We start from the raw sequence: 17,818 nt of genomic DNA on the forward strand, positions 1-17,818 counted from the left end.
TTCTAAGTGATGCTATGCTATTTTAGGCCAGACCAAGCCTTGACTTTTTTTAATTAGGTTTATTGCTATAGCTACATGGCGGTGTATATGTATTAACATTTGATTTTTGTATCTAATGTGAGTGACTGAAATAAACAATCCAGATCCGATAGTTCCAGTGGGGGGACTGACATTTGGATTCGGCTCAAAATCTGTGCTTTTGATGCTTATTAGACTCCAACACCTCACTCAGAAAGCACAAAGCGGGGGTCCTGCAGGGTAGGACGTTTGCCACCTCCAACCTAATCCTCAACCTGATGCTGAACTGCTCCTTGGAGGCGCTCACTGCCATCGTTGCATCAGATTTAGCTGTTGGAGGGATCTGAAGAGGGGCTTTATAATGCCTCTTAGGCATCAGTTTTATTAACAGAGCTTGCAAAGTCTCCCCTAGAAGGGATCTTGTGCTGCCAAACCTGTACAGCCCAGCGCTGCTGTGCCTGGGTTCCCCTCCATGTCGTACCACCCCCGCTGAGCCTGTGCGTGGGAGACAAAACCAGCAAGGACTGGGACAAAGAGGATTATTTTACAGTGGGTTTGAGCATGGAAGTGTCCCTGTGGCCCAGTGGGCCAGGACCATGCCTGCTTGCTGCCTCTCTGCTGCTCACTCCTATCCCGCACCATCACTCTTCTTCGAATTTGAAAATAAGCCTTGACAATCGGAGAGCTGGGGGCGAGGGCTGAGGAGCAGGGAACAGCTGTACAGCCCCCCCTCTCCCTCTCCCTCGCCCCAGCCCATGGCTCCGGGAAGCAGATGGTCCGTGCAGGGCCGGCAGCCCAGCGCCAGAGAGCTGCCACGCACCGTCATCTGCCCCGCTGCCTGCGAAAGCACCGCACTCCCACTCCCATCAATCAGCACAGACCAGGTGCCTGGAAGCATCTCTTGCCAATCGCCTTTTATTATTACCTTTAAAAAGCCAAGAAACCCAGAACAAGACAAAAACTGAGACCGTGTGAACATCATGCAATGGATTCACTTTAAAGCAGGCTGGCGGGGGGACAACCAAAAGCTGTGTTAGAGTAGAAGTATCGCTTCACCCGTGTCTGAAGGCCAGATCGGGTGGACTGTCACCGGTGGGGTTGGTGGTGACTGCTGTGAGTGATCAGGCCGATGCTGAAGCAGGAAATGGAAACACACTCATGAGCCGTCATCCCAGGTAACCCCAGACCTGATTCTGACCCAAATGCGATCTCTTACGTGGTGATGACAGTGAGAAATACACCTAACTCTTGTCATGGGTACTTTCTGCCTAGGCAAAGTCTCTTTGGAAAGGAACAGCACAAGGAATACTGTTACAAGGGCTTTTTAGTTCAATTCTGTTATTTAGTGTGACTAGTACTCTGGTAGTCAATTAGTAGAGTGGATGTTATCCAGCAGGAGTGAAGTTACCGCACTCTGCCCTTCAGTCTCGCTCTGTCATCTTCAAAATTCATAGCAGAAACTAGACTAATATTAGCTTCTCAAAAGAATGTGTTTTGGAGAGTTTCCGCTACCATGGAAATAACTTTGCATCTTGTCCATCATGTGGATGTGACAAAACACATGCCCTTATTTTCCTGAGGTATAGCCAACATTTGAGTTCATTACATTTAATGGAGTAGGGTCACCCATAAAGTTATTCATAAGGTATTTTCTGAGTGGTTTTCACCTTCTCTTTGAAAAAATAAATTATATCAGCATGTTCACGAGGTACAAATGGTGCTGGCATTTCAGCTGTTATTATGTTATTAACTTTTTTAACCTAATAATTTTCAATCAACAGTAAGAAGCAATTTTCACTCACTCCAGTGACCAGAGTTGGAGATTCTGCAAAGTGTTCTCCTAGGGTTCACCTTGACAGACACCTAATTCCCTCCCAAATCGAAACATTACCCCCGACACTCCCATCGCGGTTACCAAGAATTTCCATTTCCCCTTCAGTTAGGATTTAATTTAGAAGGCAAAGACTTCCTAAGCTATGGGAGAGTAAAGATAGATGGTATGGGAGAAGGCGGCTGATGAAATGTAGTTGACTCCGGATCTGAAATATTTTATCCCTCCTCAATGTAGGTTAATATTATTCTTCACCTTTCCCACATCCATAATTGTCGCTGATCTTGGACCAACTCAAAACCCTACTACTGAGTTCAGTAGACTCAAAATTGCCACTAGAACTGGAAAAAGAAAAAAAAAAGAAGAGATTTGTTAGTGTCCATATACAATACCCCGAGACTATACACAGCTATGAGATACAGCAAATTTAAGAAAGGCAATTTTTTTCTCATCACTGAGTATTTATTATATATAACAAATACATGAAAAAGAAAAAACTATATTGTGTGATATAAATAGTTTATTTACATTACAGAAAAACATCAAGACAATGTATACTATTTCAAATATATCCATACATAATCAAATATAGCTGTAGTACATGTTCTCATTGGTGTAGATTACCACAAATGCAAGGCAACATGTGTAGATCTTGTCTTAATCTTTTGTCTATAATACTGTATTTTGTAGTCCAAGCTCTCTGCAGTTAGTTTTGCCATTGTGGAAACATGCGCTCTTTAAATTAACCTTGTCGATGCTCTTGTTGTGTTGTCTGAACTGTAGTGCCCTGTGTTTTGCTTCTGTCTGTGGATTCTGTTGCTCCTGGGACATTTCCTGGAAAAAGAGAGTTGTGAGAATACATGGCTCTTAACAACGCGTCTGCTCGAGAGGCCGCGCGGGCAGCAGGGCACGTGAGGGCGAGAGAGGCATCCTCTGGCCCTCAGCACGTTTCCTCTTCAATGAAATGAAAAAGGCTGTCTAATGGCAATGGTGCCACAAAAAAACCCCAAAGCCCCACAAAACATATTGTAAACAAAAATATGGCAAGAAAATTTTAAGATTCCTGCTCCTTCCTGGCGAGCAGCAGCGACTCTGCTGCATTGCGACAGCTCCTACTGCACCGCATCTCTCGGTTGCAGTTCGGCTCATCTTTAAGTAACAGAATTATTTTCAGCAAGGCACAGGTGGAAGACTTAGGATGGTCTCACACTCACCTGCTCAGTGTCCCAGGTCTGTGAAGTATTTACAAAGTGGATGCGGGGGCTGCCTTTCTGAGGAGCTAAGCATCTGCAATCCCTATTAGTCTCCATGGAAATGCTCCATGCTCAGGTCATTAGTGAGCAGCTACTTTACTTACAGGTGTCTGCACTGCTCTATGCGCCTCACACGGCTGCTTGGTTTAGTGCGGAAAGCAATCACACTGGAAAGACCAAAATCTTATTTTCCTTTGGATGGCTGCAAAAGCAAATCTCTTCTGCCTCAGGACCTCATAGTGCTCCTCAGCAAGGGCATGTTTCAACATTTTACCTGCAGCAGCATCGGCTATGGGGATGCTACGAAGCGTTTCCCCCTAATGGAAAGATAATAGCGTGTTTCTGGTTTCCTCCCATGGCGAGGCACCCTTAGACAGAAAGCATGGAGAAGTTTAGCCCCAGGTGGAGGCTGCAGGAAGTTCTAAGCAGCTGAAAGCCAAGGGGGTTACAGCAGAAACTGTTGGGCAAGCAGAACCACAGCAGGGTGACCAACACCCTCTAAAAATGCTCACACTTTTTACATTCGTGGTACCAGTAGGAAAATGGTGAGCTACAGAAAACCAACCAGCAATAGAAACAGTCCTTTACCCAGGGTGACCTACTTAGCTTTTTGTACGGGAGGAGGAAGAAGCTCTTCCTAATTTGGCTGCGTGTTTGTCCTCTTTCTTCAGCTGAAGCTCAGTATGAGTTTCTAGCCTGGGTGAGCCTCTTTCTGCCCTCCGCGTGGGCAGCTACACAAGAAAGACTGAAGCACCCGCTTGGAGTGGCATGACAGAAAGCCCAACGACACTCCAGACCATACTGACATGTAAAAAAAATATTGTATTGGGCTAACTTGTTTTTCTGTTACAGGGAGGCTTTCAGTGGCACCTTGTGAAACCCTATGGGTTACGCACCGGGGAGAGCCCACCCCCTCAGTGCAGTGAGAGCTCAAAGCACTTGCCTTCAGCTCTGTGTCAAATAACTAACAGTAAAACAGAGTGAAGTAAATTTTTACTGACCCCTTAAAATCAAAAAGGCCAGGTTTTTTCCCTGTTGAATGGGGGTGATGCTATAGTTTTGTGATGGCAACTGAAAGGCTAAACAAGAGCAAGAGCATAAGGACTTACGAAGCATTTCAAAATGCTGAAATACAATTATATAAGTGTCTAACAAAATATGGGTCAGATTGTCCTGACTTGCCGCACTTTTAAGCCAACGAGACCACCCCCTCATGAGAAACTGTACGGCTGTGCGCTATATTTTGCCTCATTCCTTTCTTGGAAGCAGTAAAGTAGGCTGCTATCATTACTCTAGGAAAAATAAGCCTGAATCTCCAGCACTCTCGGAGGTCATGGCAGAGCTTTCATTATGAAACTAATGCAGACTTTAGCTGGTTTGCGATTTCGTGACAAACTCATTATTCACTGAATGTTCCTAAAAAGGCGATCAAACTTTCTGAGTGAGTCAGGGAGCTGTTGTTAGCAAACACAGGGCTGATTCACTGAGCCGCATGTCATGTGCACGCTGACAGCCTCCCAGCCCCATCTGTCCCCAGGCGGCCTCTCCTGCCCATTCAGCCGGAGATTGCACAGCAGGACCTCACAGTGATCCATGGGAGATAGCACCAACACCTCGATGCACTGAGAGACAGCACTGCTAAATCCTGCTGCAGCGGCTATCAGCCACACGGGCTGACCAAGCTACCAGGGGTTTCTCCCGAGTCCCAGAGGATGAGGCTGGGCAGCCAGGCCCAGAGAGTTGTAGTGAATGGAGTTAAATCCAGCTGGTGGCTGGTCGTGAGCGGTGTTCCCCAGGGCTCAGTTTTGGGGCCAATTCTGTTCAATATCTTTATCAGTGATCAGGACGAGGGGATCGAGTGCACCCTCAGTAAGTTTGCAGATGACACCAAGTTGGGCAGGAGTGTTGATCTGCTCGAGGGTAGGAAGGCTCTGCAGAGGGACCTGGACAGGCTGGATCGATGGGCCGAGGCCAGTTGTATGAGGTTCAACAAGGCCAAGTGCTGGGTCCTGCACTTCGGCCACAACAACCCCATGCAACGCTACAGGTTTGGGGAAGAGTGGCTGGAAAGCTGCCTGGCGGAAAAGGACCTGGGGATGTTGGTCGACAGCCGGCTGAACATGAGCCGGCAGTGTGCCCAGGCGGCCAAGGTGGCCAATGGCATCCTGGTCTGTATCAGAAATAGTGTGGCCAGCAGGAGTAGGGAAGTGATCGTGCCCCTGTACTCGGCACTGGTGAGGCCGCACCTCGAATACTGTGTTCAGTTTTGTGCCCCTCACTACAAGAAGGACGTCGAGGTGCTGGAGCGTGTCCAGAGAAGGGCAACGAGGCTGGTGAGGGGTCTGGAGAACAAGTCTTATGAGGAGCGGCCGAGGGAACTGGGGTTGTTTAGCCTGGAGAAAAGGAGGCTGAGGGGAGACCTCATCGCTCTCTACAACTACCTGAAAGGAGGTTGTAGTGAGGTGGGTGTCGGTCTCTTCTCCCAAGTAACAAGCGATAGGACGAGAGGAAATGGCCCCAAGTTGCGCCAGGGGACGTTTAGATTGGATATTAGGAAAAATTTCTTTACTGAAAGAGTGGTGAAACATTGGAACAGGCTGCCCAGGGAAGTGGTTGAGCCCCCATCCCTGGAGGTATTTAAAAGACATGTAGATGTGGCACTTAGGGACACGGTTTAGTGGGCACGGTGGCGTTGGGTTGACGGTTGGACTCGATGATCTTAGAGGTCTTTTCCAACCTTAATGATTCAATGATTCTATGATTCTATGAGGATTTACACCAGGAGGTGCAGCCCTGCTTTGCCCCAGTGCTCAACCATGTGAAGCAGGGTTGGGGAACCAGGCATGGGACGCCACAGTGGGCACAACTGGACTGGTTTTGTAAGAAACATAGAGGTACCAGGTGGCTGGGGGATGACCAGGGTGGTCAGCAATCCCAGGGGATGCAGCTTTGCATTCCCAGAGAACAGTGGATACTGACTGCTCCAGCTGGAAGCAAGGAGATGAGCATCTCATAGGCACTTTCCCAAAACTGACACTGACAGTATCTATACAGTCACTTAGTCCAAGGTCGAGAGAAATCAATTCAAACATAGAGATTACTCCAATTAAGATGATGAAAAAGCATCTTTTAACCAAAAATGCCCATGTTTTAATTGCATAATAGACTATGCTACCAATTGATGGCAGCCTGGAAAGGCCCCAGGGCCAAGTACTGACACCAAGACTGCTTAAATGCAATGCTATTGCATTTACAGGTAGGTTGTGTCTGAAGTGCATCTGGGTTTCCTAAGAGGGGCGTTGGCATTTAAACAGCTTTTTAGACTTAATCATCTGCTAAAATTGAGTGACAGCTTTTCCTTGGTCCTTAACTCTTTAATCAAAAGTTCTTTGTAGTGCTCTGTGTGGAGGATGCTTTCATTTATGAACACAGCAGTTCTATCAATGTAAACTAGGTACTGGAGCACAGGCTGCCTGCCCTCCCTCCATTGAAGCTTGCTTGCAGACTTGAGTTACTCACAATGTGATTCATAGCAGGTAAAACACATTATGCATTCATTTTTAATCAAGTTATTTCTTCACATAAATAAGACTGCTGTGACTAACATTAGGGAAGCACTAAAAATGCAAAGCTGTAAAGAAAACTGCTGAGAATCATTATGACACTAGGCCATACCTGTATTATTTACCATCCTCCTTCACTTTTATCATTGATTCTCTTTTGCCTTACCTCTGAGCTAAAAGTCCTCGGGCATAGGGACTGTGCCTCAAGGCTCCACCTCCTTCCCTCCGTACGTGTTGGCCCCTGGTCCCCTACTCCTCCACCCCAGCTGCTTATTCCCATTGCTGGCACTAGTGATGAGCAGCCAGACAGCCAACCTCATCAAGGAATCGAGCCGCTTAAAAACAAATAATCAGTTTTGTTGGTTGAGTTTTCAGCTGAATCCATTCCCTGACTGGGTTTGTTGTGTGGCTACACAAATGCTAATAGTGGCACAAGAACATTGGCAAGACCAAGTGCCCAGGAGCCAAGGGAAGGGGCAAGGGCAGACTGTCCCTGTCAGCAGCACAACTCATTTATCCAGATTAAAGTGTCTATGCAACAATGGCCCTAAAAGTCCCTAGGAACTGCTCGGAGCCTCCCAGCAATGGAGGACACCCCGTAGATTTGCACCACTGTACAGGTGTGATTTTAAGAGCAACAACAGTAACAATAGCTAAAAGATTTACAATGGTAGTCTTATGCGGCTCAAATGCAGGGTTTGGGCACAGTGCACCAACCTCATTTGATAAGTTAATTAGGTGAAGCTGCACTGAAATGAGCAGCAAAGAATTTGGCCGCAGCAGCCTCTGAGTGAGTAAAGTTTCCCTTCTTTCTCCCAGGAGGCTGGTAGGGTGGTTTTAGCACTTTCAAGAGTTCAGGGTGTGGAGTTCAAACCAGTACAGTCAGGTTCTCCAAAGCAGATGACTTAAAAAACTCAGTTAGTTATGTATATGCTGCCACAATGCTCTCTTGTCATGTGGATTTCTCTTAGGCCACTTAAGAGTACAGTTTTGCAAATGTATCTTGAATCATTATGCTGGGATGGAGGATGCTCTGCAGTAATTACATGCATTATAGAAAAAAGTCAAAAGATCACAAATTGACTTGGTTACAAAGTGTGTGGGAAAAGGTACCATCTATGTATGAAAACAGCGTGATGGGTAATTTGCATTACGGTACCAGATCACTCAGAGCACACTGCCTTCATTCTTCAGCATAAAGTACTCTGCATTACTGCGTCAAGGTGACAAAACTAGAGTCACTCGGCAAAATGATACAGGGCTTTTGTTCCATTATCAGTTACTACACCATCTTCTTTTTCTTACTACACACTGCATTTTTGGTTGTTTGAATTACTTCCGTGAATATCACCACAGTATCTATTGCCTCATTCAGCATTTACTGTTGAGTCGATGGACTCAACTTGGCCAAAAAAGTAGCTACATTTCATTAGATGGTTTTGTTTTATGCCTTTAGGCCAGAGAAGGACTTTGGTGTCTTTTCTAGAAACAAATGCTACACTTGTCTTCCAGCCAGGTAGTGCAACATAGGGACTGAGATATATTAGAGATTTTATTTTCTACTGAGGTATGATACCTGTCTTTTATTTTTTTGTCTTTTTAAAAGAAATTTATTTCTAAATGCGTGATTTATCAGTGTTGCTAGCTGAGTAAATTTCACCTCGTGATTTCTGAGAGAAGCCTGAAGACGCCTGAAGTTCAGAACTTATCCCAAGCCCTCCCAGAGACAGTAACACATTTCAGTGGGGAAACTGAGCAGCAGGTGTAGGAGGGGAAGGATTGCATTCACCCCTCTTGTTCTGAACCACCCCAGGGCTGTCATTTCCATTCAGACAAACCCTTCCTCCTCATTAAAGAAAAAAATAAATCATATATGGCTTGGTGTGCCACCATCTAGTGAAGACCTTAAAACATGTGCTGTACCTTTGAACATGTATACAAGCCTAATGAAATCATTTAATCAATGGAATTGCAAACAGGCTTAAAAGTTTGTATGCTTTGCCTGATTAGGACTAAGGGAATGGGCCCTTGAGGAAACCAGATGGAGATATGATTAGTTTTATTAAGTGTTGATCCAGCTGCTGTATTTATATTCCCCTTATTTATATGAACAATATTTGTCCAAGCATCTGAATACAAAACAGGAAACTTCATTTGCTGTAGGCACCTACCTAAGTTTGATTAAGAAGGAACTAAAAATTCAGTTATAATAATAAAGCAGCACTGGCTGGCTGGACCAGACGATATCTTCTGTTTGTTGGTGAATTAAATAGCATTTGTTATCAGTAGTGTCACTGCAGATATCTGTATAATCAGTGCACAAAGTAGGAAAAACAAAAGCCTTTTCTTTTTCTATTGCAAAGTATCAGAGATACTGACCTTGTAATACAGAGGACTACAACACAGATGATAGCAATCTGGATGGTTCCAATCACAGCTGCTATTAAGACATACTGAAATCGAACTGGACCTGGAACCACGTATAAAACGCTGTAGTCCTTTTTTTCACAGTGTTGTCCAGTATAGCCAGCATCACATCTGAAATGAAAAATATTTCTTCCAGTTATACCTGCTGCTTTCAGAGAACACTGAAACAAATTATATCTGAAAAAAATAATATCAGTGGCTCAAGCACATGCTTATGTGTTTTTTTTTTTGCAGGATGGGCCCCCCAGAGACAGCACCGGTGCCTCCTTGGACCTCTCAGAGGGAAGGTTTCAGGTCCTCAGCATCACCGAGGTCTGCGAGAGTGAACGACACTGCAAAAGAGCCAGGAGGTGCCCAGGGGACAGGGATTCATCTAGCATCAAGTGGAACTACTTGCATGTCATAATGAGAATCCATTTAATTCCTTGCACAACATATTTTAGATTTCTCCCTTTCTTTGGGGAGGTGGGGGAGGGTGAAAAGCCATCTAGTTGTGGCTCCTTACACAGATTACCCCTAAGGAAGTGATAAGCAATCATCCAAGCTCCATATGAAATGTGATTAGATGTTCCTGCAAGTGGATACATCATTTACATTTTGTCTGGTTGCTATAAAAAACCCCTCTGTTGATGCTGCAACCATGCACCCCAGTGACGCCTGCTGTGCTGCTCACCAGTTCCCATCCTGCAGCCTGACATCTCCCCTCTGTGATCTGGGGGAAAAGACAGTGGTTTTCCCATGGTAGCTCTTGCCCTCTTTCCCCTAAAAAGCCCAAGCAGGAAGATGCGAAAATCCAGGTCAGTGGCAGCAGCAACCATAAGAGACCGAGCCAGATTGCTCGGGCTCCTCTCAGAAGTGTTAGTGGGGCACTAACCCTAAATGGGTTAAGCCTTGAGCTTCCACCCTCTTCCTCTCCTGCATTCCCACAGCAGCCAGCAGCTTGAGGAAAGGACATTTTCCAGCTGAATGGAGAAACTAAAACGCAGCAGCTGCAAAGTTCAAAATGTGCCCTGGTTGTTTGCAGGAGCTGGGAGAAGCTGGCTTGAGGATCTGCCCTGGCAGATAAGCCTGGTCTGTATCTTTGCTCTCCCAGTCCAGTGTCCCAGGAAAATGCTGCTTCATGCATAACAGTCCTTTTCTTTGCCACCAGGCCGCTGGCTGGACTTCAGAAGTAATATCCCCACCTCTGCAGGGAGGCATTCGCTGCAGAAACATGTGATTTCACCATTACTCCTCCCTGCCCTAAACTCCTCCAAAGCCACCTCCTGCATGAAGGAGCCACCTTCGCCCCAGCTTGCTGCCCCACGAGCATCAGTCCTGCCACAGCAGGGACGTAGCCCTGGTGGCACTCCTCTCCTTCAGACTGAGGAGGCTACCTAGCGGCTGTCTGAGCACTTTCTGAAGTGCTTTTTAAATATATCTAAATGTAACTGAAGGTTACTGAATGTTTTTACAGTCAATTAACATTGTGCATAACTCAATACACTTTTGCCACATAAAATTGGGACTTTGTTGAATAATTAAAGTCTAATAGGTTTTGTAGTATAAAGGGCCATGGTTACCATTATTTTCCATAGTTTATCTAGATTAAGTGTTTTTGTAAGTCAGTATTTTCATGTGTGTAGCCTTTCATCCTTGATAGGAAAAAGGTTACCTGCAAGACGGTTCCAGCATGTTAGTGGAGTGCTCACACTTGCCGTGCATGCAGAAGCCATTGTAATGCTCTGGACAAGGGATGTAGATCCCTCTTGCACTTTCTTCCAGTTTATTTGCATTCTCTGTGAACACAGGGGAAGGGAACATTAACCTGACAATGCAGGATAAGGTGAAACGATGGAAAGAACTCAACGTATAAAAGAAAGGAAAATCAGAAGAACAAGATGTGACAGATGTTGTTTATGGGAAGCAAAAGCGAGGGTTTGCACATCTAATTCCTGTCAAGTTACAGCAAATGAGACCCGAGAAAAAATAATTTGACTATTCAAAAACTGATTACAGAATAGCACAAGAAAAATGCCTAATTATTTCTGTTATCCTCGATGGACTGTCTCCTCGCACCCAGGCAAGGCCAGGAGGAAGATTTGGGACATTTGCATGTCATATACCATTACAATACATTTGCTCATTCAATACAACATATTCAGAAAGATTTTGTGGCTGAAGTAGAGGAGCAGGACTCCAGAGCTGAAGTTTCTCATCAGTGCTGCACGCCCATGCCCCAGAGCCTGCTGGCCTCCTCCCCATCCCACAGCACAGGTACCTTTAAACTAGTTTGACTTCCTGTGCCTACTTCTGCAGCTGTTAAATAGTCACTGAGACTTCAAATCCTGGAAAATACTCCCCTCCATGTAGCCAGAAAAATGGAGGCTTCATTTAGTTTTGAAACACGTGTGTGCTCAACATTTACATCATGGGCTGAAACGCAGAGTGTTACTTGCAGTAAACTCACATGAATCCTGTAGGCCACCAAGGTGTTAATTAATCTGGGTAATTTTGGCAAATTCTTCCATTTAACCAATACTTGATGATATCTCAAATGGTAAAAATCCTTTTTCTGTATCATCTAGCTACAATTAATTAAAAACAGGAGAAAAAATCTCATGATAGACGTCTGAGGAAATGTAGTTTGCACACAAATAAGTAGTAGGTATGCTTAGGTATTATCCCACCTTTGGGAAAAGCGTGCGCAGCAGATCCAAGATTCAGATTTTCATAATTAATTTCCTTCCTATTGCTGCTGTCCAAGGAGAGTTTTAAGAGTCTCTAACAACTTGCACTAATAAAGTTGGTTACATTGTCCTTATGTTAAAACAGGCAAGGACAAGCTCCCAGCAAACAAGAATGACATCCATGTAGACAGCATTAACTTCTCTTTCGTCATTAGGACTTTCAGGACCTCTGCACTATGGACCATTATTCCATCTTTTTAAATGCACATATGTTGAACACAAACCTGTCTGCCTCTCCTGGTTCCCTGCTTACATTGGGATATCTGTGCGAGGCTGCCATGAAGGCTGTTAATGACAACGCAGCGCAGAAGCAGGCATCATGGAGCAGTGACGATTCCTGGGCTTGGGGCTGACAGCTGTCTCTGGGATTGCACAGACAGGACAGGATGACAGGAGGCATGCTATAGGCATGGCATAACCTCCTTTGAGAGCTTGCCCAGGAATTTCTGCTACTGGAAAGAGGTGGGAGTAGAAGGTCCATTTAGATTGGCACTAAACATTTTTGGCTACCTATCACCCTCTAGGTGAGGCACTAGCTACCAGCATGTGAAATATGTACATAGAGAGAGTTATTATCCCGCCAGGACTTAATGTATGTTCCTTTTTTCCACCTGGAAATCTTCCTGGAACAGAAAAAATGTGTGTGACGTATGCCAGCTATCAATGGACTTGCCCAGTGCGCACAGGTAGATCCTGATGTGCTCGGGACTTGTTGGATTCCATACACATGTAGTGATCATCTGTGCACCATGCCCGACAGCTTCTGGGTGTGCTAGACCTCTGCTAGGGTCCACATTCAAATATATGTCTGTCCTGAAAACTGCAGCAAGAAATATAGGATCCTTATTAATACGCATTTTTTCTATGGCAGAAAATATTATGCTGTTTCCTACAAATCTTCCATTGGTGGGAGTTTGCTTCCTTTCTAAAGCACAGGAGACTGCTGTGTGTGTGCGTGTGCTTGCGTGTGTAACTCCAATCCTTTCTTCTCAGGTACCAAGACATCTCTGTGACGTCCATGCGCCACCACCAACCAGCATGAGAATCGCCCCTCTCTCAGATGAGCCAGCAGTGTTGCTAAAACGGTAGGATACCATTTGGTTTCTTTTTTTTTAAAGGCACGCTTCAAGATGGTGAGGGAAATTGTTATTTTCAGGACAGACTTGATTCTGTGGTGGATCCTTATCCACCAGGACTTGAAAAGGGGACCAGGACCTCTCCCAGACTTGCAGATGCTCTCATTGTGTGTAGGCTGTAGGGCTGGTAAAAAGAGGAATGATTTTTCCTCCTCCTGCAATCATGTGGGTAGAAACCATGTTCTCTTTAAAAAGGTCTCTAGCATACTTTAAAGTACATCTAGGGTCCTGCAGAACTTGTAATTCCACCTCTGAGTATAATGTTATGATGGAGAATGCTTTACTGAATCAAAAATGAGATGGCCCAAGCTTTGCTAGCACTTCATAGGATAAACACTTCATACGGGAACACTTGTCATCTGACTTGGAAGAAACCACAAAACTCAGACACAAATTGTCTGCAGTCCCTCATTTTGACTGATGACTCCTCTAAAAGAGTTAGGGATTGAACATAAAGGCAGAAAAGGGGAAAAAACTTGTATTTATTTTGATCTGCCATTTTGGTCATTTGAAAGACAGACCACAATGAAAGCATCGTTTACTTCAGACAAAGAAGTTCCCCTCCTCTCCCGGCACATTTTGAATTCACCCAAAATAATTCCCCTGCCTCAAAACAGGTTATTTTTTCTCATTACACAAGACATCTTTTCAGATTCAAAATAAAGACCCAAACACCAAGATATGCTTTAAAAGTTCCTTCATGTTAAAACTGACTGCTCTCATTCCTGAAGGATCTGAGGACTTTTCAGTAATCCAGCCATCGATGAGATACTAACTATCATGAATGCATCACAGGGTTTACATCACTCTGAAACAAGAACTATAAATCATTTCTAAAAAGAGAGGATATGAATAAAAACCATGTTTAATTTGTGAATCAAATAAGAACTGTACAAAGTTCAAAAAAGTAAAACTAAATGAAATAAATTAAGACTTCCCCCTTATTATAATTTTGGATTATTTATAAATTCAGTACTGGAGGCAATCCTCACTAATCAAATTATAGCACCACCAAACCAGGGAGCCCCTCTACCACACCAACCTTACACCTATAGAAAGCAAAGCTTAAATACAAAGTTACCCACTTTTTTCCAAGCACAGCAGATTGGTATTCACTGAGCAACAATACAGACCAAATTCAAAGTTAGTCAGGTTTCAGTTAAAATTAAATTCAGTAGCTCCTCTTCAAACACTAGGCTTGCTACATTGTTATTGGCAACTATGTGTGAAAGTTCTATTTGCACCAAAAAGACAGATTTGCACCTTTTTGTGATGGCTAGAATTTGAGACAGAAGCTGTAAAGCCTAAAGATAAAAATTGGACTGACTGGGTCAGGCTCTCCTATCTCTGGACAAATGTAATTCCTGCCACATTTCTCAAAATGCTTCCCTTTTTTATTTTCAAAAGAAATACACCCTCACCCTCCAGATCAACTGTATTCAGAAACCTTTTTCTTGAAGCATTTTTCTGATAGAAAATGTCACTTTGATGAAGCCAACATCTTTTGCATTTCTGCAACGTTTTTTGCATCTTTAGCCTAACATGACATTTCATATTGTTCACATCTTTTGTTAGTGCCAGAACATGACAGGATAGCCTATCATATAAGATATACTAGTCAAAACAGATTATTTTTAAATGCATTGAGGCCAGATGCTACTTTGTGTAGACTGAAACAGCTTATCATCTTGCTTACTAGAAGAGTCTCCCAGTTGAACACTTGCTCTCCAACCTTTCTGTGGATGGCGGGGAGATGCTGAGACGATGAGCTATTTCGCTGGGGTAAGAAATTGGATCCTGAAAAGTTATCCAGTGTGACTAACCACCCACTCAGTGATCTTGCTTTTGCTGATGGATTATATTCTGAAATGTTAAATAAATTATTTAAAGCTATCTTGCCTAAATTCCTTAATATCTATGGCTGTTCCTGTCCTCCGTTAAAAAGCAGTGGAAGAATTATTTCAAATATATTTTGTATTCTTTTTATTTTAATTTCTGGTTAGCTGTGCCTTTACTTCAAAGTTTTAGGAAGCTGAATGTGCACCATTAGGATTCTCAGGTAAATATCTCAGTGAAGGCTGAAATTCAAAAGCCGAAACAGTCTGCCCGGTTGCAGGACCCGACTCTGCAAGTGATGAGAACAACGCAGCCAGATTCTTCTCTGGGCAGCCCTCACCGGTCCCCAGCTCCCATGTGAGCTAGTGTGGAGCTTCTGTTACACAACTGAACATGTGGAGTAGCTCCGCTGACAAACGAATAAATCCATTAGTGCCCTTGATGAGGATTATACGAAGTACCGCCTGGAGTGCCCAGAAAATTCCTTCCAGACATAAGTTCCTGCAATCCACTTTGGAGAAATTAGATAAAAATCTAGGCAAAAATAGGATTCTTATGTCCAAAAATTGACTGCCAGGCACTTAACAATCAGTTCTGCAGGGCTGATAATTCTGTCATTCTTTACGTTTGAATCAGTGAGACTTTCTCGGTGATTTCAGGCAAGCAAAGTAGAGGGCCACAGCCTGTAAATTCGCATATTAGCATTTTCACTGTTGTACAGCGCATAATGTTGGAGCTTATGGAAATAATAACTGCCCATATGAGAAAACATTGGCTTACAGTGTTAATACCTTGTGTACAGTTATCACTGGACCGAGGGAGGTCCTGCAAATACATATATATATATATATATTTCATCAAATAAGGGATGGGATGGTGAATGATGTGCAGCGAAAGCTATTTTGACACCTATCTCATTGGAAACAGTGGTTAAGGAGAATTGACTTACATAATAATTTAATCTCTTAATACTGCTGAGGTCACTCAAATTTGCAGCCAAAAGCTCTCGCTGATATTGAGGTAGTGACTCCTTACACATCACATTTTCGGAGGATTTATGAAGGGGGAAAGGGATTCTTGGGTCAAATGTATGTCCTTAACCTTCTCAACACCTTTTGGAAGTGTGTCCCCCCAACTCCTTTTACCTCCTCAGCAGGTCTCCCAAAGATATGCTGCAGAGCATAGCATTGGGAACTTAATAAAGCTCTTCTGCTCTGCATGATAGAGACTTGGTGCAGAAATTCTTATTTGAAATCAAAATAAAGGTCCAGAGTGTATCAACCTGTGGAGCAAAGGTAGAGAATGCCCTGAGCTTTGTGGAGGAGCTTCAGTGATTGACTAGGGGTGGGAATCTGAATGCTGTGGATGAGCCTAGGGACAGTCTACGTTACTTATCTGCAGTCTTCACAGTCAGCAACTGCTGCTCTTTTGGGGGAAGAGGGAGCTTCCTCAGCCCAGCAACGTTTGCAGCATCTGCAGAGGTTTGAAGGTCCTTCTGCAAAGTCAGGAGGAATGGGGTGGTAATGGCGTTGCTCCCTCTGAAAGTGCAGAATTGCTTTAGCAGGTTTTCTGGTACTTCCCCTCTCTAATAGCATCCAACAAGAATTGAGGTCCCACAGCAACTTATGAAGATGAAGTCCTTAAGCCGGCTTCCTACTTACTTGTAATGAAGAAACGTGCTGATAAATCCCAGCTCAGACCTGACTCTGATGAGAGAAAAGATATTTCTCCCGAGTCTTTGCTCAACAGCTCCAGACACCCTGCCCTTGACAAAGCTGCCAGCAGCCACGCTGCCATCCACCACCACAGCCATACCTCGTCATTAACAGCTGCTCAGATGTGACCTATTAATTATCTTGACACAGTATGTTCCCTTCTTTTAAAACCTTGCTCTTGATCTTATGAATATAGAGTGTGTCTTTACAATGAAGAAAATGTGCACAAGCAACTTGCCTGAAAATCACTGTTTGGGTGGGCGTTGGAGTGAAAATTCAGAAGGAAATGCTTGCTGCCGCTCAAGGGGGAGCTCACCAGCCCACTCTCCCTGAGAGCTAGTGGAAAGTGAGACACCAAATGTCAGCTGAAAACGTCTGGCACCACTATGCTGCAGCCCTAGCCTAAATTCATCCTGCAGCCACTCCAAGTACGAACTTCAAGCTAGTCTTTCTACATAAACTGCACAAAAAATACCATCCCCATATTAGCTACTTTACCGAGAGGAAAAAAAGAAATGGAACTTTGTGAATTAAATTACATTCACTTCTTTTCTCAGGCACAAAATAGGCTTGCTCAACACAGTAATTTATTAATTTTAAATGTCCCTATGCAAATGAGTTCCCTAGAATAAGATAACATCCACTTTCCTTTTTAAAAATAATCTAGTGCTTTTTATGTTTGAGATGATGGCAAGATGTCCTAGTGCACTTGGAAAAAAATATTATACTCTGTCTTTTGCAGCAATGTATCGTAATTATTCAGCCTGCTGCCATAATTAATAATAGAAACCAATGAATTAAGACACTAATAATCCCCAGATGTTCAAACGGAGAACAAAATACTTTCAGCTTGTCAGCATATATATGTGGGCTATGCTATATAAGTTAAAGCTATCTCTGAACTTTTGAAATTGAGAAGTACTTTTATTTACATCATCTGTGAATGTATCTTCCTTATTTGAAAAGACTGCTTGAAATTAGGCAACTTGTTAATCGTTTTCCTGTACATAAAAAGACCGTTTGTCTACTGAAAACTGAACATAACCCCTTTTTTTTAACCCTCATTTGTTTTTTCAGTGGCCTGTATTCACTTGGCTAGGCACAGATACCTTACCCTAGAGTCTGTAGAGACCCTTAGCAGCCGAGGCTCCTACACACACGAGTAGGTGCTACCACGTAGCTACTGCAATACAAGGTGCAATACAACCTCAAAATAGCACAGCGATACAAGTACATGCTAGCAACCATTGCTCACACGTCTGAACAGGAACACCCAGCAATATTAGCCAAGCTGAAAGAGAAAAGAAAAA

At 43.8% G+C, this 17,818-nt stretch overlaps 1 protein-coding gene across 1 annotated transcript in view; it reads right to left on the bottom strand.

Annotated features, from left to right (window-relative positions):
- Nucleotides 1-915: 915 nt before the first annotated feature.
- TMEFF2 (transmembrane protein with EGF like and two follistatin like domains 2) overlaps nucleotides 916-17,818 on the bottom strand; it is a 139,858-nt gene continuing 122,955 nt past the window's right edge. The window contains exons 8-11 of the mRNA XM_076342250.1: nucleotides 10,747-10,870; nucleotides 9,045-9,203; nucleotides 2,597-2,683; nucleotides 916-2,190 (exon numbers count right to left, since the gene is read on the bottom strand). Of these exons, the coding sequence (XP_076198365.1) occupies nucleotides 2,094-2,190; nucleotides 2,597-2,683; nucleotides 9,045-9,203; nucleotides 10,747-10,870 (467 nt within the window). The 3' untranslated portion in view covers nucleotides 916-2,093. The remainder of the gene's footprint in view (nucleotides 2,191-2,596; nucleotides 2,684-9,044; nucleotides 9,204-10,746; nucleotides 10,871-17,818) is intronic.

Source organism: Aptenodytes patagonicus, chromosome 6 (assembly GCF_965638725.1).
Source record: "Aptenodytes patagonicus chromosome 6, bAptPat1.pri.cur, whole genome shotgun sequence".
Lineage (NCBI taxonomy): Eukaryota > Metazoa > Chordata > Aves > Sphenisciformes > Spheniscidae > Aptenodytes > Aptenodytes patagonicus.